We start from the raw sequence: 24,912 nt of genomic DNA on the forward strand, positions 1-24,912 counted from the left end.
CCCAGATCTACATTGTGTCAAGAATTCCCTGTTAACTATCGATCAAAATCTTTTAATTCTTAACAAATTCTTTATCACTTTCTTCACTATAGAAAGCAATATCTTCTATTTAAACTACAGATGTCACCTGTTAGGTGACTGAAAATTGGGCAATTGTCATCAAAATGGAAAATTTCTATCATATCAATCATCATTTAATATCTCTTGTACACATTTCTTCACAAATTCCATTAACTGCAAAATTTTGCCTTTTACTTTTTATATAGGAAAACCGTGGCTCAAATTTGTGGCTCTCTTCACCATGAAATGCAGTAGGTATCCATAAATTATGCCAAAGATATTTTAAAAATATGTGTAGATATATTTTCCAATGACCTTCCAATACAATGTTTTATGTTTCCACAATAAATTTTATGTTTAAATATTTAAATAATTCTTAAATCGTGTTGCCATTGTTCTGAAAATTTAACATAGATTTAAAAAGGGCTACTTTATGCCTGCAAAATTTTAAGTAAGGCATGAGCCAAACATTTGTCATCAGGACCATATATGCACCATCTTGTAAAGAAATTGATTTCAAATATTGTCGAGGGGTCACATATAAAAAGATTTTGAAGCCATTCATTCATTAATGTTTGTGCTATCCATTCTGTTTTAGATAGATGATGAGGGAAATCTTTTCTTCTTTAAATGCTTGAGTTTGAGTATCTTTTGATTATGAAAAGCTGACATTTGTGCATTCTTGTAGCATTTGCACATGCCAGAATCATTAGTCTTGCTTTGGAATCTTTGACAACAGTTGGGGCTTTTCTGCAGACATCACCAAGGTATTTTGGAGTATATGTTCTCAGAAAGGCCAGCTTCATTGGCATAATAAATTTGTACTGGAAGTAAGTTTTCACTGTTAATGAATTGAATTACCTCATCTGCAGACTGTTCAGGTGCTTCCATATGAATTGAAGCTTTTTTACCTGAAATTTTTAAATTGCCTTCTACCACAGACTGAAGCAGTTTTTAAGTTTGGTTAATTGACCTGTCAAATATGTGCAGTCACATTTTTTATGTTCGAAATATTTTGACTTATGCAGTTGGCATTGAACCCATCAGTGGCATGTCCTTGCTACAATGCTTTTTCATCCATTCTCATCACTTTGTCATTATTGCCACTTTTAGCATAATGACTGGTTTTTCTGATATTTATTGTGAGTGTGATGTCAGAACCCACAAAAAAGTTAAATATGTTTTTCTGTTTTTGGATATCAAAGTGTTAACTTCCAGTGCCATACTCCATGTATAATTTTGTGATGGATTCGTTCTTATCCACTTTTTGCTTGATTGACATTGAAGCAAACTTTCACACTGTTGATTATGCTGCAGCTTCAGAGTTAGAAACTCTTTTCGATGACATAATCAGAAATTCATTCAAACTTTGATTTTGAAAAGGTAGTTGTAGTTATAACCTACAAAAAAATAATAAGTTGGGTAAGTAGAAAAAGGCTAGCCCCTCACTCTACAGCCACTCAAGGTTTGGAAATGTGATCATGCCAATATGAATACTTCATCCATGTATTGTCATGTTACTGACCATGGCGCAGTTCCCTGGCAAGCATGGGTTCGAAAGTGATATACAGGAATCTGTTAGTTGAGAAAAATCACATTTATGATATACCTGCTTTCTTTTGAGTACTAAATTTTCATTTCCTAAACTTTGTAAGGAAAAAATTCTTTAATTTTATTCATTTATTTATTTATTTTTGGTTGTTTTTCTAAAGGTTTGGATATTAGATCCTTCCTGATACTGGATATCCAGATTTAGGACTTTGTACTGTATTTCTAGTAATTTAATGTATGATTTTTCAACCTCCTAAGTTGTATACCCCAAAAAGTTCCGGGCTTTGCTGTAATGCCCAAATCATCTTATACTGGAAGATTTCTGTGCTAAGTCATCCTTGAAAAGATTAACAAACTGATTAATTTAGAAGTAATGAATGCAGTTAATAATTTAAATCTTATTTTTTTGAATAATACAGTGAAAATCATTTAGCACGAAACTGAGGGGACTGAAATATTGTTTTGTGTTCAAGGATAGTGCCAATATATAGTATGTATATATATTTATATATGCTTGATTTTATATATATATATGTAAAATCAATTAGCACGAGTAATTTTCCTTCTCCATTTCTTTTGACGCTAAAGAATCCAATACTTTTGAGAATCCTGCATTACAAAAACAATTTTCAATCATTCTTGAAGTCACTGAATTCCATGCAGAGTGCAACGAGCATCTAATAAATTGATCGAGAAATCTTCATTTGCTTCGATTGCAAGTAAATGTTTTCAAAGGAATTGCTTCTGGTAGAAAGATTTCATGTTTTGTATAATCCCTTGATCACAAGGCTGCAAGACACTTGTTGTATTTGGAGGCAAAAAGATAAGCTTTATAGCTTTCACTTCTATATTGGGGTGAGCCGCACAGTTATCAATTATCATTGCAACCTTGTGCTTTTCTCATAAGAATTGCTTATCTAACTTTACAATCCAATTGGTGAACATCATAGCTACCATCCATGCCTTTTTGCTTGGTGTATATTCAACAAGTAATGTTCTTACATTCTTAAAATACAGTGGTTTCAAACTTTTGCCTATAACAATTAGGGTTAGCTTTTCAGAACTATCTGACTTGCATCCTACCAATACTGTAATCCATTCTTTAGACAGTTCCCCTTCCTGAAGTTTTATTGGGTAAGGAGTGGCAAAATAATGCGGTTTCGTCCGTACTGAAGACATCTTTTGCTTCATATTCTTCAAGTATTGAAGGCAACATAAACTGAAACTAGTCTGCTGTCATGGTCGATAAAACTTCATTAGCTTCACTGCAAATATTTTTTAGTACTATGCCATTTCTTTTCTTTAAATGTTCCAACCATTCTGGATTTGCAGCAAATGTAATACAGTGCAAAGTCCGAAATCCGGATGTCCATTATACGGAATGATCTAAAATCTGGATCTCAAAGCCACACTTTTTTTTGGAAGGGTGTGTGCTTTAGACATGCACGTTTGATTTTTTCCTTCCAGTGAGATTTTCAATTAAAAATTTCGATTCTTAATTTCACTTAGGCACTGAATAAAATACCTCGTTATGGAAAAACAATCATGTAAGCATAAATTTGTGAGATTAATAATTTGGCTCCGTAGCTGAGTATCTGCTTGGCATATATCTCAAACGTTCCGTTCACCACTGTTGCCTCGCTTACCGAAACATTCACCTATATTATATTCCTGACGCTGACCTGGCAAGTCATTATTTATTATTTTTTGCTCTCATCACCGCATGTTTATCAATACATGAGAGCTTCAGTAATAACTCATGCAGTGATGTCTAAACTTTTTTTTATATTAGTAATTGAATAACAAGAGTATGGCAACCTTTTATGCTAACATTATGGCTATGAGTATAGATTTTTAAATGCTCTAAGAAATGTTGACGAGGAAAAATTCAACAAAATTTTCTTTTCATAAGCTAAAAATACATTTTGTTAATGAAATTCATAGGCCAAAAGATTACATTTAGTGCTATTTTAATTAAGAATAATTGATATGTTATTCACCATAAACCCAGAAGCGGCGGCAAAATTAAGGGATGAGAAGTTTTTTATGATTTAGGGAAAGCACTGGGATACAAATTTTAGGTGCAGTGAAAATTTAGAACTTAGGAAGGCGCTTTGTAGCAGAATTTAGGACCCATAGACATTGCACCATGCGGTATTTAGCACCGACCCTAGATAAAGCGTTAAGTATATATGGGAGTTTATTTAATTAGAACTCAGATTAGTTTTAAGCACGTGCAAGAAATAAACATTGGTATAGTAAATAACTAAACTAATACAATTCAGGCTTAATTCAGTGCACAATAGGAGCAAGACAAAATTTAGCGGAACAACTTAGCTTTCGTCACCAATCTTGTGATACACAGCCAATTATGTATGACGGATGCTATTAAGCTAGGCTAAAATTATCTTTACTGATTCTAAGGCATTTCAGTTAATGTAGCGGACTGTGCTGCTCCCTAATCTTTTAGTTTGATCCAGCTTATTATTTTTTGCAGATTGTTATTATTATGGTAATTTTATAAAAACTAAGCTTGAACTTTCAATTATGTCGAAAAGAGTTTCCAATTCTGGAGCTGCCAAAGGATCTACAAAGTGAAAACATGTTTCGATGTCCATTAAACAAAAGTGAAACTGCTGCAAAAAAATGTATAAAGGCATATCCGTCTCAAAATTATGCGAGGAGTATGGCATTGGAAAGTCAACTGTATGTAACATAAGAAAAAAAAAAGGAACTTTTTTATTTTTTTGTGGAAGCAACTTAAACAGCTTACACTGAAAGAAATTTTTAATAATGTACACAAAAAATATAATCTTTTTTTTTTTTTTTTTTTTTTTTTTTTTTTTTGTAAATTTTATACCGTTTAGATCATAATTGTTCTTTATTTCATAAATTAGGATTTCATATTTTTAATTGTATAATTTGTGCATGCCATCTTACCAGATTTAAATTGATGATCTAATATCTAGAAAAATCCCAAATCTGGAATCTGCTCTGCGAAGTCCCGATGAGTCCGGATTTTGGACTTTGTACTGTACTTACTTGTGTAGCAAGTTCATCGCTTCTTTCTAGCGTTAAATGTCTTGATATGGGAGCATTCTGAGATCTCACTTGTTTGAACCAAATAAGTAAAACCATCTTTAAATCTTTGTGCTTCGCCGTTCTCATCCATTTTTGCTCTGGCTCAAACTTACTCCGTTCAAACATAACCGTAATTTGCTCACTTTCTTTAATTATTGTTGATAATGTAGAGTTAGCAATTGCAAAATCTTTACATTTTTCCATTTTTGTCTTCTGTTTTTGATCAACAGTCTTAAGGAGCTCCATCTTCATTTCAAGTTAAATAACAGTTTGAGCTCTGCTCTTTGCTATTGTGCTCATAAAAAAATTCTTCTAAAATAGGGGGAAAAAATTACAGGAACCAAATGCACCGATTTCTAATCACACTGTGATGTACTCATCACTGAATTCCGAAGCACACTGATGAGAGATGAGATGTTATTTATGTGACATTTGTAGGGGTGGAGGGTGAAAGTAGCTTAGATAAACAAAATTGCCTCAGGTCACAGGCTATTCTGAGGGTATTTCAGAGCCAAGTTAGCCTCCTTTCTATGAAACGTGAAACCACCTCTCTTTCATTTCACACCCCTCTTAAATCTCGCATGCGGGGCTGGTGTTTTCCATATTTTGTTCATTTCCCAGAAGAGAAAATCTTTTTGAGTTAAGCGATTTTCGTTTTGTGTTAAGGGCAGATGCATGAAAATACATTGTAGTTTGTAAGGACCATTGTATTATTTTGTATTAACCAATATTTCATCTTAAGCTTTTTTGCGTTAAACTTATTTCACTGCATACCTAATTGATGGAACTTAAACTGCATTTAATTTCTAATTCAGCCAATTATTCATTCTTATGAACATTTGCAGCATTCTTTTATTTATGAAAGGTGATTCAAATGCTTGGTATTACGTATCTAAGTAAAAAATCATACGATTCCACATATGAAAACAGTTTTAAACCAAGCACAGGTGACATAATTAGAATTTTTATTTTTCTATAATTGCTTACAGTTAGCTGTATTTAGTTTGTATCTTTTCTTTTCACAGAATATTAAAACTCTTTCTGGAGATGATTATACTGGTGCTTTTAATAAATTCAAGGAAATCAAGTTAATTGAAGTAAGGTTTTTTGTGTTTTTATGATTTTACGTTTTTGTAATATTTACTGTTTAGTTCTGTTTCATAAATTCTGTTTTGAAATTTCTAAATAAAATTTCTAAATTAAAGAAATGGTTCTTTCTGATTATCCGCATCCTTCTGAAATGTCCTGAACATCAGGTGAGAGTTGATTCCCATCTCCAAATTCGATGGTCATTTTTCTGATAAATGTTAGTTTTTGTTGCTTTTGAGTACATATTTTTTTCTTCTGAAGAATCATTACTGAATTTTAGAGTTTGTTGGCTGTGGAAAGAGCTTTGTTCAACAACAGAGAATGCAAAAAGTTGTGCATTAAGTTGTACTTCTGAAATGATCAAATTTTGTGGACTGAAATTTTGTGCAGTGCTAAATTTATGCAAATTTCTGAGATTTTTTTTTTTTTTTTTTTTTTTTTTTTTAAGTGGAAACAGATCACTGCATATTTGGGGAAAACAACAGTGTGCCCAGTGGCAATTTGTTCAATTCTCTGTTGTTTTATTTAAGCTAAAATAAATCACTGTGTACCTGGGGGATAACAGCATAAAAATGTTTTATTATAAATGTTTCTTGTGTTGTTAATTTTGTTAACTGGTTTCAGTTTTATGTAGTTCTTTGTGTATAGCCATTTTTGAAAATAGCTGTTTCCTTTCTAGCCAACCATTGGCAAAAAATTAGTTGCCAACGGTTGGCTGCTCTTTGGAAGAATCAGAAATTTCAATTTTTTAATTAAGGTAATCAGAAAATGCACATTTGTTGATGATTTATTTATCAATCAAGGAATGTGATTCTGAAAACGCTTTGAAAATTTTTTTCCTCAGTTTATTCCCCTCTTTGTTTTTCTAGTTACTGCTGATGTTTCTGGACTATTTCGTGTAAAAAACTAGTTTATATAATACTTTTACTTCATTTATATCGTAATTCCAATGTTATTCTGACTACAGTTGTATCATAAACTATTGTGTCTTTAGATGGATATTTATCTAGCTATATTGTAAGTTATTGAGAGGACAGATCATTTTCAAAAACAGAATTTTAGTATAATTTATTATTGAAGAGAGTAGCTGCAGTTTATCATCTGAATTAACCATTCAGACAAAAAAAACTGCAGCTACTCTTTAACATTTTAAATGAAAATAAATTTTAATAAAAGTATAAAAAATGAGTGTGTAGAAAATAATGTCACTATAGAGATTAAATTCTAAGTGATTCAAAAATTTTGCTGATTTTTTTAATAAAGTACCATATATGAAAATAAGTAAAATAAATATGAGAAATGCAGCATATCCTGATACTAGGGATGCTTTGAAATTTTAAAGCCTGTTTTATACAATAAGTTCAAGTGATAAAACTGTACTAAAGTTGATTTTGAGTTAATATGTATCATTTTAACCAAATATAGGAAATTTATATGGTATGAAAATATTAAGTTCTATGTGTTCCCGCAAACTAATAATTTATGAGTAAAATTTATATCTACTTTGTTAACTCTACATGAAATAATTTGTTTTATAATCTATTCTGATATTTCATTTTACATTGCTCACAGAAATAACAGATGGTCCATGTTAAAATATTAGTTTCTTTTCAGTATTAACTTTTAAAATTATGTGAAATAATATAATACTATAATTAAACCTTGTATCTTTTAGGCTCTATTTCAGAGTTATCAAACTGATGTTATGATATGGCCAAATAGTAAATCTAAGGAAAGTGTGATGAAAAGGGTGCAATATCTTATAAGTGGTTTGTCTTTTGATTCTAGAATATTATCTGATAGTCCAATAGTTTTATGATATCTTATGTGTTTAATATTACGAGGGCTATCCAGAAAGTAGATTACGTTTTGGAATAAAAAAATAAACAAAGTATAGGAAACAAATTTTATTATATACAGATGAAAGCCACACTCAAATACTACTTTTCTACATAGTCACCATACAAATTAAGGCATTTATCGTAGCGATGTACAGGCTTGGAAATTCCTTCGTCGAAAAATTCGGCCGCCTGCGCCTTCAACCACTTCGTTACCTCTTCTTGCAGCTGTGCGTCGTCATCAAAACGCTGCATAGCCAGCCACTTCTTCATTGCTGGGAATAGGTGGAAGTCGCTCGGTGCCAGGTCGGGACTGTACGGCGGATGAGGAAACAACTCCCACTTAAAAGATTCAAGAACTTTACGAGTGACATTTGCCGTGTGGGGCCGGGCGTTGTCGTGAATCAACAAGATCTTAGAGCTCAACATTCCTCTGCGCTTGTTTTGAATTGCTCTTCTGAGTTTTTGGAGAGTTTGGCAATACCTTTGAGAGTTTATTGTAGTGCCTCTTTCCAGGAAGTCCACCAAAATTACACCTTTTCTGTCCCAAAAAACAGTTGCCATCATCTTCCTTGCCGACATTGTTTGCATGCATTTCTTGGGTTTTTGGGGAGAACTTGTGTGCCCCCACTGCATTGATTGCAATTTCGTTTCACAGTTCACATGTTTCACCCATGTTTCGTCACCAGTAACGATGCGATCGAGTAAAGAGTCACCATCCTTATGGTAAGCGTCCAAAAAGTTCAACGCTGCAGCCATTCGCTGATTTTTGTGGTCCTCTGTCAAGATTTTTGGAATCCATCTTGCACAAAACTTGTGGTAACCAAGCTTTTCGCTGATGATTTCGTGCAACAAACTTCGCGAAATTTGTGGAAAACTCAAAGAAAGTTCCATTATTGTGAAATTTCGATTTTCACGGACTTTAGCATCGACTTTTTCGAGAAGTTCGGCGGTCACTATGCTGGGTCTCCCACTTCGATCTTCGTCGTGAACATTGGTTCGGCCATTTTGAAATCTTATGACCCACTGACGCACTCCACCTTCAGTGATAATGTTGTCCCCATACACTTCACGAAGCTGCCGATAGATTTCTATCGATTTACAGTTTTTTGCAGTCAGAAACCTTATTACTGAGCGCACCTCGCAGCTCGCGGGATTTTCAATTAACGCAGACATTTCAAACCGTCACAGTATCTGAACGGAGCACAGCACGAACCTCTCACTAGCACGGCTAGATGCAGACTGAGCTGCGCAACGCTCTGACCCCAAGATGGCCGCGCTAGCCCCGCCCCTAGCGGACACAGACGGAAACGTAATCTACTTCCTGGATGGCCCTCGTATATTGCTTTAAGCTCTTGATTTTTACTATCCGGTTATCTAGAACTCTAACTTAATGCTTTCTCCCCCCTCTTTTTTTTCCAGTTCATGTTTACTTAAAATTAATGTTGGAAAATGTTTATCTTGAATTCTATTGTGTTAATTTGAACCTACATCATAAGACTTTTCTTGTTTTATTGTAAATGAAGATAAATTCTTTTCTAATAGTAAGTGGATTCACCTTGGTAAGGCAATATTCGGGAAAAAAATTACCTGGTTTTAAAAATGTATATTATTTTCATTCAGTTTAATAAAGAGATTTTCAGAATGAAGAAAATATAGATTACTTTCAGCATACTAAATATATTGGAAGTGTATAGTAATGCTGTCATACTTTTTGTAACATATTCTGTCATTATTTGCAGGAATTGCAGCTAGGAACTTGCAAAGAAAGTTTATCAGGAAACAAATGAGTAACATTACTAAGTTATGGTTTGATTCCCATAAAAATAGGATTGTGACTTCAAAAAAATTTTTTTGTCATTTTTTACTTTTTTACAGTAGGCATAATGCAGATTTGACCATATTCTGTTCAGTCATTTGGGAAGTTCTGCAGTTTTTGATGATAAATAGAAATGAAGCAGTTCATAAAATTTCATTAAATCACATAAGCATTATTTTGCTCTGTAACCTTTTGCCATGGAAGTTTTTTCTTTAAAAAACTCATTAAGTTTATTCATAAAGAAGTTATTGACATGCTGTTTGATAGTCGCCAAAGAAGTTACCTCCAGGCTGATTAGAGAATTTTGAAGTGATCTGGAAAGATGAAAATCCAAAAGGCCAAGTGAGTATGGGGGTGTCACAAAGTGTCTCAAGCCATACTCAGTAAGTCTCTGTCTGACATTCGTTGAAATATGGTGCCAAGCATTGCTGTGATGAAAGACACCTCAGCAGTTGGTCAGCTCTGCCTTTGAATTCTGTCACCAGAAAAGCACTTTGTCCATATACATAACAGGGCGAAAATAAACTGGATATTTAAATTCTTAGCACTGCATTGATAAATAAATAAATAAATATATATATTAGGAGATAATATAATCAATTAATCAATACTGTTTAGGAAATAAATTATTATATATATATATATATATATATATATGTACAACACATGCAAGAGTTATGCAGAATGAGCAAAAAAGACTTATTTTTGCATCTGCTTGAATCAGGGTCACTTTTTATCAGTAGTATCAAAATAATTAGAAGAAAATACTGCTTTGGAAATCTGCAGAACTTCCTGTATGGTATAATATAGAAGACAAAACCTTTGTGTATTTTTTATCAGTTAGTATACTTTGGCTCAATGAAATAAACATCTATGATCATTAATCAGCCAACAGTAAAGATGATTTGCAGCTAAGCTGTGAATCAGCACATTGTTTCACGAGTAATAGTACTTAAAGTCAGAAGGCATTTAGCGATTTAAAGCACTGACTGATACTTTCAGTTGGTCACAGGAAATATGACTCATAAATAAAAGTGTAGGTTTCGTAGTCCCATATTGAGGGCAATCAGTTGTTTCTTCAAATATCTCCATTATTCACATATGAAACAGCATATTGATGATACTGCAATAGGTCACATGATGAAAAATGTCCATTATTAAATTAAGCCTTCAGTCAATAGAAAATGACATCTGATTTCATGAAAAAAAATGTATATGGGAAGCAGATGGAAGAGTGAGTATAAATATGTACAAATATCTTCCATATGGCAATAATCTTTATAAATCTATTCTATCCCCCCCCAATCTGCTTAAAATTGCTTTCTTGAGATGCAACTTATTGTAGTAACAATGGTGTTATCTGTATATCATCTATTTTCTTTCTCCTATATGTTTAAAATCATGTATAGAAACCTGTTAGTAACTGTAGATATTAAATCAGAAATTCTCAACCAGTGGAAACCAAGAAAAAAAAAATAGGTTGTATGCAAAGAAACAAAGTATATTTAACTATTAAATTCAAGAATCTCGTGAAGAAAAAGAACAGTTGATAGAAATTTCCTATGATCAAACTATAACTTAAGATTTCAAAAATAACACACTTGTTAACTTTTGATAAACCGGAAAAAAAAAAAAAAAAAAAAAAAAAAAAAGAATTTAAAGGTGTTTCAAATAAAGTTGTTAAAGTTTCATTGACTTTCAGCACAACCTATTTGTCTCAACAAGGATTTTTTCCAGGTTTTATTTGAAAAATAAATACAGAACAAACTTAAAAGTGGATCTTAATTTACAGTTAAAGTTAAGTGAAATAAAACGAGACATAAAGAAATTGATCTCTTAAACAAGCCCGAATTTCACACTAAATTTTAGAATTAAAGTATTATAACTTAAATTTTGATAATTAAAATGGTGACCAATTCTTAATTTAATGTTTTTTTATGTGTAAATTTAATAAAGCAAATAGGTTATGCAAAAGTTAAAATACAATATTTTTTTAAATATTTCTAATGAGAAATTGAAAAATACTTATTGTAAAATGTGGTGGTGTAGAGACATTTTTTTTTTTTTTTTTTTTTTGAAAGCAGACAAGATGAAAATTAGCAAATGCCTTCGCAGGGAATTGAACCACGGACCTCTGGAATACCGGCCCAGCGTGCAGAACTACTACACCACAAAGGACGCTAGGAAAGTGAGAGAAATACCTTATACACTTCCCTTTTTTAAGGGTGACTAGGGTTTTAGGGGACCTAGTCGCCAAATTCTGGGTGCGGAGAATTATCATCCACAACCCTTTTAGTTCGGGCGCCACTATAGAGACATTAGGTATTTTTTTGGAAGCAGACAAGATGAAAAATAGCAAATGCCTTCGCCGGGAATCGAACCACGGACCTCTGGAATACCGGCCCAGCGTGCAGAACCACTACACCACGAAGGAAGCTAGGAAAGTAGGAGAAATACCTTATACAGTCAAAAGTCGTTAATTCGGACACCCATAATTCGGAATGATCTATAATCCGGACATCAAAACTAAAAACTTTCTGCGCATGCGCCACGTTGACACATGCGCAGAGGCGTTCACGCGTGCGCGTAAGACCTTTTACGACTGCGCATATGAGTGTGCGCAAGTGCAGAATACGTTTTCTCGTGCGCATTTTATGTATAATGGACGTATAAGCTAAAATTATCTAATTATCTATTTCAGTTAATGTTGATGATTGCGTTGTTCCTTAATTTTCGAATTGCATCCGGCTTATTATTTTTTGCAGACTGTAAGAGCAATTTTATAAAAGTAAGCTTAAACTTTCGATTATATCAAATAGAATTTCCGATATATATTTGTTAATATGTAAAGGATCTAAAGTGAAAGTATGTTTTGAAATCCGAAATCTGTTTATCAATTTCACGCTGCTCGGCGGCGGGCGCCTAATGAATTGGAAGTTGATTTGTCAGCACTATCTTCAGCGCAGATGTTTTTATTTTATTTGGCTTATAATTCCTTACCAAATGTAGTATTTCATCTCGATATGCTCCGTCTTTGATATGATTTAAAACAAGTTCCTCGTCATTATAATTCGCTTCCGATAGCGAAGAAAAGTGACAGAGGTTATTGAAAACAAAAAACAAGAAATTATGTCTGTTTAATAGAATTAAAGAGAAAGTATTATCACATGAAACGAAGCAAAACTTAAACAACTTACATTGAAAGAAATGTTTAATAAAGTAAACAAATAAATATTAAGCTTTTCTTTTTGCAAATTTTGATACCCTTTAGATCATAATTGTTCTTTATTTCATAAATTTCGGTTTCATATTTTTAATTTTAGAATTTCTGCATGCCATCTTACGAGATTTAAACTGATGATCTATAATCCGGAAAAATCGATAATCCGGAATCGCCGAAGTCCCGACGAGTCCGGATTAACGACTTTTGACTGTAGTGGTACTAAAGTTTTTTGAATTTTTGTTTAGATAGTACACATTAGTCAAAATGTCAAACAACTGCATTAAATACATATAAATGAAAGAATTGTGTAAAAATTTTCAGGAAAATTACTCCTAAAAATATGTCATTCAACATTCCTAAATACTTTTTGCTGCAGTACTTTATTAGTGTAATGATAGGTAATACGATTCCAGGAAATGTAAAAGGTACATTAAATAGGTTTTTTTAAATCTCTGTAAGATATTTCTGTATTTTTGGTATAGCCAAGGAAAAAGTTCATCAGAAGTTTTCATAAAATATTTCTCTTATTCATGGTAGTATAATAACCTGAATAATGATTAATCATAGAAATCAAGGTAACAATTTTTGTGTATGAATAGGCTTATTGTCTTCTTTGCTTTTGTCTGAACTTTACATAAATCCCGGCAAATATACTAACCAAGAAGTGTCAATTTGAGGGCCTTATTTTTACTTTAATTTGTTGTTTATTTAATCATGTGGTTATATTATCAAATTATATTTCTGAAATGTAGATGAAATAAACATTTATGCTTTTCAGTGTCATTTTTTTAAGTATGTAAAGCCACTGTATGTTGAAATGCTGTTTAGAAAAATCTGGATCTTTTATGTAAAACAATATATGCATTCGGCCATCAAAAGCATTTAACAAATTTAGTTTGTTATTTCTTTAAAAGTCAATGATTATTTGCTAGATAATAAGTAGCCTGCATAATTTCATTAAAGATATAATACAGTGAAACCCGCTTAAAGCAGGGGTTACATTCTGTTAAATTAGAGTCTTATATGAAATAGTGTTAAACGAGGTCATGTCATCATCTAAATAATAGGGTCAGGGGAAAACGGATATAAAATAAAAAAAAATTTTCAAGTATTCAAGTTTATTAAATACGCTTTTTATAACAATACAAAATGAAAACTTATTTTCTTAACAAATAAATAGATAGAAATAAATAAAATTTTAAGTCACCACGTATATTTTAGATCATTTACATTTTTCTGCATTTCCAATTTTCTTTTTATTTATTTATTATTATTACATAGGTATCTAATGTCATTTGCATTTTTCTTTTGAATTCTTATCAAAATCTGTCATTTTTAATAGATAAGTCTATATTTTCTGTTACGGAAGCTAAAGCGGTTTTTAGAAATGCTGTTTAAAATTCTTTTTGCTCTTCTTCATAATCACTACTTTTAATATTTTTGTGTTCTTCTTGATCCGCTAATTCCTTGAGCTTATAATTAGAAAGACTTTCTCCTTTTCTTGCAAAATTTCTCCAAGATCTTCCACATTTACTTCATCTAAACCTGTTTGTTTCACTAATTCCACTATTTTGTTCGTATGGACCACATAATCTCTAGTGTTATCGCCGCCCTTATTTAATTCTGGTTAAATGTTTTTCCACACTTCTTCCAAACATATTTCTGTTACCACATTCCAAGAAAGATTTATTTTCTATAGCAGCCATGATATAATTCCTCCAAAAAATGTCTTATTGATTGTTTATCATCTCCCTCTGTTTTTTCAAACATTTGTCTAAATGTTTACTGCAGGTAATAAATAAGCTTTAAAATTTGACATACCACCTTGATTTATCAGTTGAATTAATGCAGTTGTGTTAGGTGCCCCCCCCCAAAAAAAAACACTTCAACTGGAATGCATGTTATTAAATCAGACAAATTCGTTGGGTGGCTTGCAGCATTATCCATTCAAAGTCGTGCTTTTAGTTCAAGTTTTTTTATGTTGGAATAGCGTTTAACAGATGGTCAAAAATGTTCAGTGACCGAATTCTGGAAAATTTTTCACAGCTTTAAATCCTGCTGCACATTTTTCTTCACTGGATAGAAGTGTATGTTTTTGCATTCTTTTCCAAAATAGGCCCCTTTCGTTTACATTAAATATGATGATAGTTACCTCATTCAGTTATTGTTCCTAATGTTGCTCGAAATTCAGCCATATCTCCATTTGCTGGTTCTTCTGTAATCTGTATGTTATGAAGATTAGTTCGATGTTTAAATGTATAAAACCATCCCCGACTTCCAATGAAAGTTTCAGTTGTGTCACATGTTTCAATCCGAATGCAATTAAAAATTCTTCTCACTTTTCCATTATAATAACTTGGCTTAATGGCACATTGCATTCAGTTTCGTCATCTATCCATATAGAAAGTCATTTTTCCATCTCCTCTATTGTAGTACTTCTAGAATGGGTTATTCTAGTTGCAGAGTTTTTTGTAGTTGTTGTTGCTGACAACACTATTTTTTCTTTATTCTTAAGAGTTGTCCTTATTGTTGAAGTTGGCAAATTCAATGCAACACAATTTGACATTGATGTTCATCACTATCTAATCTACTAAGCACTTGCTTTTTAGTTTCTAGCAAAATGCTTTTTCTTGTCACTTTAATTTTGTTTTTCATGTTATCACCCATATTAAAAACTAAAAATTATAATATTTAACACTGTGTCCATCATTACATTACATAAATTTATACTTACAATAACAGCAACAAATGTTTGAAATGATAAATATATGTTTGTCTAACACTACAGAGAAGAAATAATACAGATAAATTATGTTCAATTTCGAAGAAGCTTAATGCTGTGCACAATTTTTAGGGAATACCAATAGAAACATGTTAAACCGAAAAAGCACTAAACAAACCAGCATTGAGCAAGGTCTTACTGTACTCTGGGATTTTTGAGACTCCTTGCTTGTTCAGTTGTTTGTGAAAGTGGTTTTGTTTGAGTGGAAAACCTCCCCACATTGTGAGGTGTCATACAACATGCATGTTTTTCTCTGACACAGGGAAAAGGAAACACACAAGACACAAGGAAAGACTGCTAGTAGTTCAATCAAACAATTATAACAAAACATGTTATAACTGTGTGATTTAAAAAACATTTTTTTATTATTTTAATATTTAATCCTACTTAAATCTTTAAACTGTAGGTGACTAATTTAATAAAAATAGAGTAAATCCATGACTGACTGTCCTGCTGTGGTAGTTCATAATAAAACAATTTTTTTTTTAAATGTTCTCCGAAAAAACATGTACAATTTCTAAAATTTTGTCTTGAAATTAATTTATTAGATTAGTTTGTTTTATATCTGTATATGCTGTTTACAGTTAAGTTATTTATCGCTGTTTTGGAAATTTGATCTAATTTTTTGTTTATGTATCTGAAAAAGAATTTTCGAATACTGACTCTCTAGTTTAATTTTAATGTTTGCATCTTATTCTAATTTAATCTGAATATTGGAAACTTATTCTAAAGTTATACATGACATTTTTCTTGCAGTTATATTATTTGAAGATTAATGGCTTTTTTAATTAAGTATATTTCTGCTTTGTTATTTAAAATTAAAATTTGAATTTAATAGCCTAAAATTTATCTGCTTGGAATTATAATTTTTGAAGACTTTGTAGAGAGATTTACAGCTTTTTTCTTGTTTATTGCAGCTCTTGCAGTAAAAGAAATTCCTATGCTGATTCATAATAAATTAGAAAGTTTTGATTGTGCTGTACTGGATGCTTGTAGAAATCTTGATTTCACTGATAAGCTTTGGCTTATCTTAAAAGGTAATATTTTATATTTTATTTTGGATTTCTTTAAACTTTAAATAAATGTTTTATAATTTTTCTTTTTGTAAGGCATGCAAACACTTTTTGATCCTTTTCATGTCAGATTATCAAACTATTACATGCACATTTAATCAAGACTTCTTCAAATTAGTCCATTAATATAAGTATCCTCCCTTCGTGCAATTATGTAGCTTGCACATTGTTAATCTATCACTCTAACAGCATAAATATATGTTTTAGTGAGCACAGAACAGTAATGTTACACATATACAGGGTGTTTCATAGATCATGGGACAAATTTGGAAGGGTGGTAGAGTGTACTAAAACATGCATTCTTTTATAGGAATGTAGGGTCTAAAGTGACGGGTTAACACGAGTGGAAAATGTGTTTATGTACAAAATCAATGCAAAGGGCTTCTTTGTTGCAATACAGTATTCACAAATAAATGTTCAAAATTGCGACCGCCAGCAGTAATACATGCTTGGTAACATCGCAGAAGGGATTGACAAACATTTTGAAAAACGACAGGCATTTTGCACACGCTTGCAGCCGCAATGGATAGTCGTGCAACGAGGTCCTCCAGTGAGTCAACGGGAGTCTCGTAAATGATGCTCTTCAGATGGCCCCATAAAAAAAATCCAAACTGGATAAATCTGGTGAACGGGGTGGCCATCGGATTTGTCCACCACGCGGTTATGGGCTGGTTCACCATCATGCTGGAACCACATGCTATCACAAACGAGAACCAGAACATCCTGCAGCAATTCCGGTAGCACCTCTTGCAGAAAAATATGATAACATAAGCCATTTGTACATGCAGGTAAGAGGTATGGGTCTATGAGTCGTTATCAATACCCGCCCACATATTCACGGAGAAGTGGGTTTGGAATGCATGTGGACATGTGCCGTGTGGATTATGATCTGCTGACACATGCATGTTGTGGCTATTGAAGATGTCCTGTGAGAAAGTTGCCTCGTCCATGAATAGCACATCCGATGGGAAATCCGCCTGTGCTGTACAATGCTGCAAAAACCAATGACAGAAATGAACTTAAAGAGGGTAATCTGTCTCTTGCAAGGCTTGGACTCTGCAAATGGTATGGGTGCAAACCATTTTCGTGCAATACTCTCCAAATGGTGGAATGACTCGGGTGCAGATGACATGCAGTAGCTCTTGTACTTGTCTGAGGTGATTTATGCACAATGTTCAAGATGGATTCTTCAATGCAAGGTTTTCGTGCACCACTTCTTCCAGTCCTAGTGTCAGAGGTGGCTTCAAATGACCCATTTTCACACAGAGACCGATGCAACCTCTCGAACATTGGGTGCTTCGGCATACGCCTGTTCGGAAACCATTCCTGGTACAACTGTAGAGCTTCTCTGCCGTTCCCATTAGCAGCACCATACATGAGATGCATGTCAGCTTTTTCCCTGTGCCTAAACTCACTTTTCATGCTTGACATCAGAGTTGCAAATGATCCTCTGATGCATCGGATCGTGGTTTGTCCGGCTCACTACCGCCCTCTACCGCTGCATTGCTAACCAATCACAGCTGTAGTTCCTATTACTGTTAGTGTTCCCTTTTTTGAACATTTATTGTGAATACTGTATTGCTGCAAAGAAGCATCTTGCCTTGATTTTGTACATAAACACATTTTCCTCTCGTGTCGCTTTTTTTTCGTTCCTGCCTTAACCCATCACTTTAGACCCTACATTCCTATACAAAAATTGCATGTTTTAGTATGCTCCACCACCCCTCCAAGTTTGTCCCATGATCTATGAAACACCCTGTATGTATGTATATATGTATGTATGTACAAATATTATTTTATGCAAAAATCTCGTTTTTGACATTGCAATTGGGACTGTAATATAACTGTGGACAGCAAGATTTTTTATTTGCTCACCAGATGGTAACCCTTGTCAACATTTTCATGTGGAAATTGCATTACTTGCGAGTTTCATTTCACTTTCAAATATGCTTTCTCATGTGACATTTTTTATTTCATTTGTTAGAATATTATTTTATACTTTAAATATTTTATTTGAATTATATCAGATTTGGGCAGTGATTGTTTAAAGAATTTTAATGAGGAAGCTTGCACTGGCCATTAAAATTGCAACACCATGAAGGAAAGCAGATACAAAAAAAGATATTTATTTGTTGCATGTAAACAGTATGGCATGAAGAAAATTAAATTTGTAGGCATTTTGGAGGTTTACAGGGGTGAGAAATTAGAAAAAAACAGCTGCGACCCCTGGCAATTAAATGGCTCTTACTTCATTAGGCATGAAGTCAAACTGGGCTTGGATGACAGAAATGGAGAAAGCATTCCATGCTGCTTCATGTTTATTCCACACTTCATCAACCATATTAGCTGGAGAATGGTGGCGGGCCAGTCTGTCAGCAACCCATGACCATATGTTTTCAATGAGTGACAGATTTGGTGACCTTGCAGGCCAGCACAGCAATCAAATACCCTGTGTATCGATGAAGGTCAAAACATGACATGCAACATGTGGTCTTGTATTATCTTGCTGGAATATGGTGTTTGGGAGCAGGGAAGATAGGGCACAACTACAGGATGTAAGATGTCAAATGTACCCATCTACATTCAAATTACAACCAATCTGAACTAGAGATATGTTTGTCGTGTATCCAAACCATCACGCCAGGTACAGGGTCCCTATGTCAATATTGAATGCAAGCAGGTGATGTGCAATCTCCTCGGACACTCCAGACATGCATACGGCCATCAGAATACTGCACGTAGAACCGGGACTCATTTGAAAAGGCGATATTGGGCCACTCCTGTACCCAGCTTTGCCATTTGATGCACCAGAGTCGCCGTTTCTCTGTAAGCTGAATTGTCAAAGGAAGCCAAAGTAATTGTTACCCTGCTTATAGTCTGTGCTACTGCAAACATCAACGCACTTTACGAGCTAATACTAGGCGTGCTGCAAACATGCCCATTTCCTGACTAATGGTACGGGATGTAGTCTTATGGTTTAGCAGAGCTGACCTCACAATATGTCTGTCCTCGCTAGTGTTATTCATGGAAGGGCATTGAGATCCTACATGCTGTTCAGTATGAGCCTCAGCAATCCATTGATTCCAAATTCGCATGACAGTGGTTGGATGTCGACCAGTGCGACTGGCGATATTATAGAACAATGATCTACACTTTCGATATTCAACAATACTGCCTCTATTGAATTTTAAAACTTGATGGTAAGCATTTTCTATCCCAACTTCTTCCTTTCGTGTGATTTTGACATTCGTCAGATCATTCCTCTGTAGTGTTGCAATTTTAATGGCCAGCAGTGTATTATAACTGTAACAGTTTTGAATCAATTGGAGATGAAAGTGATGATTCTAGCTGTGAACCTTGTTTGGCAGATTTATGGAAAGTTATTTCTAATCTGCATTCTGAATCTTCCTCTATAATAAAACAGTATTTTTATTTGCTTCTCAGTTTTGAAAATAAATATGTGTCACTAGGACAATGTTTGGAAGCTTTCTTAGTCCAAAATAGTTTTTTATGTATTAAATGTATAAATAATGTTCTGATTTATATATTTGATTATAAGATCTTGGAAAGGAAAGAGAAAATTTTGGATTGTTACAGTAACCTGAGGGTTTCTTATCTGTCGTTCTTTGTATGTGACATTAGTTAAACATAATTATACTGTTTATAGCGCTGAAGAAGAAGCAGAGTGGTGTAATGAAAACTGGCATGATTAGATCTGTGACCTTTTTTTTTTTTTCTTATTAAAAATGAAAGAGGAAATTTTTATTAAAGTTGTATTAGCATTATGATGATTCTGAGTGTTGCATAATGTTTTTTTCACCTTCTAATAGATCAGGGAAGATCTATGAAAAGCTATAAATAGATCTAGCATGGTTATCAAACATTTTTAGAATTTTACTGATAATATCATTGTATTAGTGTCTACAATCTCAGCAAGTGTTTACAGTATGTAAATGAAATTGTTAGCTTTAATTGCTAATTAATCGTAGCAGGCTGTTATTTGATGTATATTAAACAGTTAAAAGGAGTTACTTGTTTTTATAGTCGGACACATCCCAAACTATCTATTCTTTTCTGGTCAGTAACTGCTTCTGTAATACCATCAATATATCTGTTTGCTAAGAACAATTCAGTGGTATTTGATAATTAAAGGAAAGTTTATTTGGGACTATGCTTATTGGCTTTTGGTAAATGTCACTGAGCATCTAATTTCATCTAGCTGTTGAACATAGTTCATAATTTGATGTGATGATTTATAGCCACTATCATTCTTAATAGTTAAAAGGTGCAGAGATACTTGTTTTTATAGTCAATCACATCCCAAACTGTCTATTCTTTTCTATTGAGTAACTGCTTCTATATTACCATCTATATATTTGTTTGCTGAGAACAATTCAATGGTGTTTGATAATTAAAGGAAAGTTTATTTGCTTATTGGCCTTTGGTAAATATCACTGAGCATCTAATTTAAATCTAGCTGTTGAACATAGTTCATAATTTGATGTGATCATTTATAGCCACTATCACTCTTTTTCTGATTTCATTCTGATGTAATTTTATGTGTGTACTAGGCCGGTTTATTTGTTCGACATAGTCTCTCCCTGAAATAGATCTCGAGCTAGCTCAAAGCCAAATTTCTGTAAATGGTGTCATTAATGCTTCCTTAAAATTGTTAACATAATTTGTTTATTTTAAAAGTACGAGCTAGATTCCTTTTTTTTTTCATAAATTAGTGATGGCTGATTAGATTATTCTGAATTGCTACTTTCTCTTCAAAAACTGCTGAAGAATTAAGCACGGTGTAACACACAGACTAGAATAAATCAACCCTGTAACACGCGACTTAGATTATAATTTCAGTGTGTTTCTTGCCTTTAAATGCTGTATAGTTCACTGTTATGTTTCTTATTTATTTTCAACCAATTTCTTTTCAGAATAACCCTGTAACACACGACTTAGACTATAATTTCAGTGTGTTTCTTCCCTTCAAATGCTGTATAGTTCACTCTGATGTTTCTTATTTATTTTCAACCAATTTCTTGTAAGAATAACTTAAAATTTTTGCAGTATGATATTTTATTTATTTTAGCTTGTTTGATGCCTTTTTTTCCCCCTTGCTTGAAGATGATGATGTAGTAGTTTATTTTCAAAACCTGTAGAGTTATAATTCTTAGATTCTGTTGTATCCATGATCTTATAATTTTTTACTAACTTCTAATTATTTATTATTTTGAAGAATGCTCGTCTATTGAAGAGCTGATAGAAGCTCTGACTTACGTTTTTAATGCTTTGAAGGAAGTCAGTCCTCCTTTAGTAAGTATAAGTTTTAAAAATAAAATTTTTTCTATACCTGTGATTGATTAAAAAATTATTTACTCTATTGTCTCATTTTTGTCCTATAATTCCTCAGACAAGCTTAACAAAACATAACTCTTATATATACACACACTTCCTGTTAAAAATATATTTAGACAGCTTATCACTTGTTCCACTTAACAGATTTAATCTTAGCTCGAACTGTGTACTTAGAGCATTTAATATTCTTTTGTGTACAACACCTCCAATATATCAAGTTTTTAAATGTGAGACCACCTTAACTGCAAGCATTCTTTATATGTTCTTAAACACTTTAAAAAATGCAGTCATCTTTTAACTGGGCATTTTGCCATACATTTAAAGTTAAAACATAACTTAATTTTTTAGTAAAAATTATTTCTAACGATTAAAAACTTGAGTTTATTTATTACTTTGGAAAATTTGGTAGGCTAATATAAAAAGTGTGATCTCTTGTGTAATAGGTTTCCCATAAAAATTTTAATGTGTTTGCTATCCTAATTGCCGTTAGGTTATAATTTTGTGTAATCAGTGAAATAAAGAACAGCAGTATATTTAAATGCCCCTGAGGTTAAATTTTAAAGCAGAATCATATTGATGGCAAATGATCAATAGCTATTTAAAGTTCTTTATATTTTGGATACAGAGTAAACAATCATGGATTCCTATATTTCAAATCAATTGCATGTTGTGTGATAATATTAAGTGGTGTACTTCTCACTTGGAATGTACCTTTCAGATATAAAGAAAAAAATAGAATCTAAAATTTTAAGTAACTTATACATAGTAATGCTATGATTGCCAAAGCCATCAGTGGTATTGTGGTAACATACAAGGGTATCAAAAGTCTCACAGTTCTGGTATCTGGAGTTTTGCTTCTGGTTGTGATTAGATGATCAAAGCCTGTGACATATAATTTTGAGTGAAGCTATGTAAATACAGTGGTACTCTAGTAGACTTCTGCTTTGAAATATGACCTGTGGGGACTTAGACTGTTAGCATGCCTGTTGCTTCTATTCAGTAAAAAGCCCATGCTGTAACTGAAATATCAAATCATATTGTGTTTTTACATATATTTTTTGTAAATTCATTTAAAATGAGCTTTAGGAAAGTTAATGAGGAAATTTCAGCAATGAAGAAAATTAAGATCACCCTGGAGATCAAAAAAGAGATAGTTGAAAATTAAGGATCATGTGTATCTGCTATTTGGCTATTACATGCAGTTTGCCCTGTATGATGGTATCTATAATTGTAAAAAACAAAAGCTATTAAATTGATTATCATTGTGAAGGAGGTAAAATCATTTACCTAGCAAAGATCAAAGACATCCATTAAAAAACACACAACGCACATTAAAAATTGCTTTTGATACAGATAGTGAAAAAAACATTTATACACAATATTGTGGGTAGTGCTTCATTTATAGACAGTATATATTTCACTCACTGCATTTGTATTTTGGTGTTTAACAGTGTTATTATTATAACAGTAGGGTTTTTTTTATTAAAAAGTTTTCATTATTTTCCCTTTAATTCTTATTGGAAAAGTTCCTTTGGATCTGAAACAGATTAATGATGTATGCCAGGATACCCCTGTATATACATTTAATGTGCATTTACATATAATTAAATACTCTTTGAATGCTTACAAACAAACTGTATGTCTCAGTGGCCGAATGGATAAGATTGTGTAGTACTGATAGTAAAAATACAATTCAAATCCTAGGAAAGCATGTTGGCTACAGATTTTTTCCCCCATGTGTAATATAAATACAAGACAGTTTCCTCTGGAAAATCCCCACAAAGGCATCTTTCCCCTTAGACAAATAATGCCATGCTTGATTAAACAAACTAATGAGTATCCATAATAATTATTGCTTAAATTATTAAATAATTTTACTCATTATTGCAATAGGTGAAGAAATAAAAATTGAAAAGTAATTTACCAACTAAGAGACTGAAACTCTTAGATGAACTTAATTACTCATTGCTTTTGGTTAGAGGAAAAATAAGAAAGGGAATTTTATGACTTTTCATAGTTCAGAGTCTGCAATTGCAGAAGACTATTACACAACATTACTAGTTGTGTATCAGTTTCTTTGTGTGCATTCCTTAGTTCCAGGTTTGATTATTTGAGCTAGCTGTCACTGTTGGAATTTGGTGGAGTCTTTAGTCTTTCTTATATGAATTTAGACTTATAACAGAACTGGATCTTTAAGTCGAATTGGCCAACCTGGTGTCAAAACTTCCCACGCATAACAGGAACCCAGGTCAAAGTGCATAAGTGTGTCAGGAAAGCTCCATGACTGGCTTTAACAAGTTTTTCCCAAAAGCAAGGAGGCAAGCCTAAATGCATGCAATCTAGACTGCAGATCACATCACCACTTGTTAACCATGCTCTTCCTGCTTCTATGTAGCAGATCTTCATGACATCATTTCTCAGTGCTACAGGAAATTGCAGATTTCCAGTAGCCTGTCCCTTTAATATGCTGGGAAAAGAATAAAAATAGAAGTGCAGTGGGCAATTAAGAGTTTCATTATAATTGGTATCAAAGTGTCTCTCTTTGTTTGTCTGCTGAACTGTGTGTTCCAAAACACTTGCACTTGAAGGTGTATTGTATTGGTCTGTCAGCTAAACCAATGTCTGGTGCCTATTTTGCTGTAACAAGCAGGACAGGCTCTTTTTATTTTGATGATCCATGGATGTCCAACACCTTGGCATCTACTACTGGTTTCACCATCATTGATCCACTTTGCATAAATAATAACAATGTCAGATCGTGAACAACCTACTAGTTGTTTTGAAGCTACTTGTTCTGAGTCTCCCGGCCATTACAATCTGCCTTTCCCATTACTTGCAAAAGTAAGAGCAAGAATGATTTCTTATCTTCTCCAGCAGCAGATAAATACCATTTCCACTTAATAACATGCCCTTCACGCCATCCAGATAAGTTCATTGAAAAATGTTGGGATGGCCATAATGTTATAGCTTGTCAATATATTTCCTGCACAAGTTATCTGTTTTGTCATTCTGAGAAGTGTTTTTGGCATCGTAAGTTTCTC

The 24,912-nt window shown here is 33.0% G+C and overlaps 1 protein-coding gene across 2 annotated transcripts in view; it reads left to right on the forward strand.

Moving 5' to 3' along the window:
- Zwilch (zwilch kinetochore protein) overlaps window positions 1-24,912 on the forward strand; it is a 129,283-nt gene that overhangs the window by 74,570 nt on the left and 29,801 nt on the right. For both annotated transcript variants that reach the window (XM_085809829.1, XM_085809830.1), the window contains exons 9-12: window positions 5,718-5,789; window positions 7,457-7,550; window positions 16,361-16,480; window positions 21,753-21,829. In XM_085809829.1, coding sequence (XP_085665955.1) covers window positions 5,718-5,789; window positions 7,457-7,550; window positions 16,361-16,480; window positions 21,753-21,829 — 363 coding nt within the window. The remainder of the gene's footprint in view (window positions 1-5,717; window positions 5,790-7,456; window positions 7,551-16,360; window positions 16,481-21,752; window positions 21,830-24,912) is intronic.

This window comes from Stegodyphus dumicola, chromosome X2 (assembly GCF_044657685.1).
Source record: "Stegodyphus dumicola isolate Sdum_Otavi_A_Nest chromosome X2, ASM4465768v1".
Lineage (NCBI taxonomy): Eukaryota > Metazoa > Arthropoda > Arachnida > Araneae > Eresidae > Stegodyphus > Stegodyphus dumicola.